The sequence below is a fragment of the Penaeus monodon genome, chromosome 15, assembly GCF_015228065.2.
Source record: "Penaeus monodon isolate SGIC_2016 chromosome 15, NSTDA_Pmon_1, whole genome shotgun sequence".
In the NCBI taxonomy this organism is placed as follows: Eukaryota; Metazoa; Arthropoda; class Malacostraca; order Decapoda; family Penaeidae; genus Penaeus; species Penaeus monodon.
In genome coordinates, this window is record NC_051400.1 from 25,360,782 (window position 1) to 25,361,683 (window position 902).

At 38.8% G+C, this 902-nt stretch overlaps 1 protein-coding gene across 1 annotated transcript in view; it reads right to left on the reverse strand.

Moving 5' to 3' along the window:
• The window catches only part of LOC119582271, a 21,393-nt gene that overhangs the window by 3,308 nt on the left and 17,183 nt on the right, over window positions 1-902 (reverse strand). The window contains exon 9 of the mRNA XM_037930490.1: window positions 481-683. Within this exon, the coding sequence (XP_037786418.1) occupies window positions 481-683 (203 nt within the window). The remainder of the gene's footprint in view (window positions 1-480; window positions 684-902) is intronic.

Here is a 902-nt window from a genome sequence, read left to right on the forward strand (position 1 = left end):
CTGATTTTATAAAATTATCATTGAATGACTTCATTAACTGACTTCACTGACTGATTTTATATGCTGACTTCATTCCCTGACTTTGTAGATTGACTTTATATATTAACTTCATTGACTGATTTTATGAAATGACTATTGATTGACTTCATTGACTGATTCTATAAAATAACTATTGGCTGACTTCATTGACTGATGTTATAAAATGACTTCTGACTGACTTCACTGACTGATTTTATAATATGACTATTGACTGATTTTATAAAATAACTATTGGCTGACTTCCTTGACTGATTTTGTAAATGACTATTGACTGACTTCAATGACTGATCTTATAAAATGACTATTGACTGATTTATAAAATGACTATTGACTGATTTATAAAATGACTATTGACTGATTTATAAAATGACTATTGACTGATTTATAAAATGACTATTGACTGATCTTATAAAATGACTCATAACCGGCTGACTGACACACCTTTCCCCGTCGCCCTGTGTCTGAATGCCGGGCAGCGACAGCGTGATGTTGGTGTCGGTTTTGGCCAGCACGCCCAGGGCCCCTGCGAAACTGGGCGGGATGGGCAGTGTGGCCACGGCCTGCGCCAAGCTCGGCCCGCATCCTGCTGAATTGCAGAAGGAACCTCTCGCAGTGTAAGTCTTCCCTCGTTCCAGATTCTGAAACTGCACGGCAGACAGGAAGGCGTATTAATGTGACTTATATTCAGATGCCAAGTACTTTCCAGTGCTTTCTTCGACCTGCAGTGACTGAAAGGGAGGGAGTGCGGAAGGTACAGTTCTCTTTTTCATTAGAAAGGATAATTGACTTCACTTAACTTGGTAATGACATTAATAACTGATTGAATTGTCAAATTTCACTGTCTGTGCGGTAAATCTGAACTT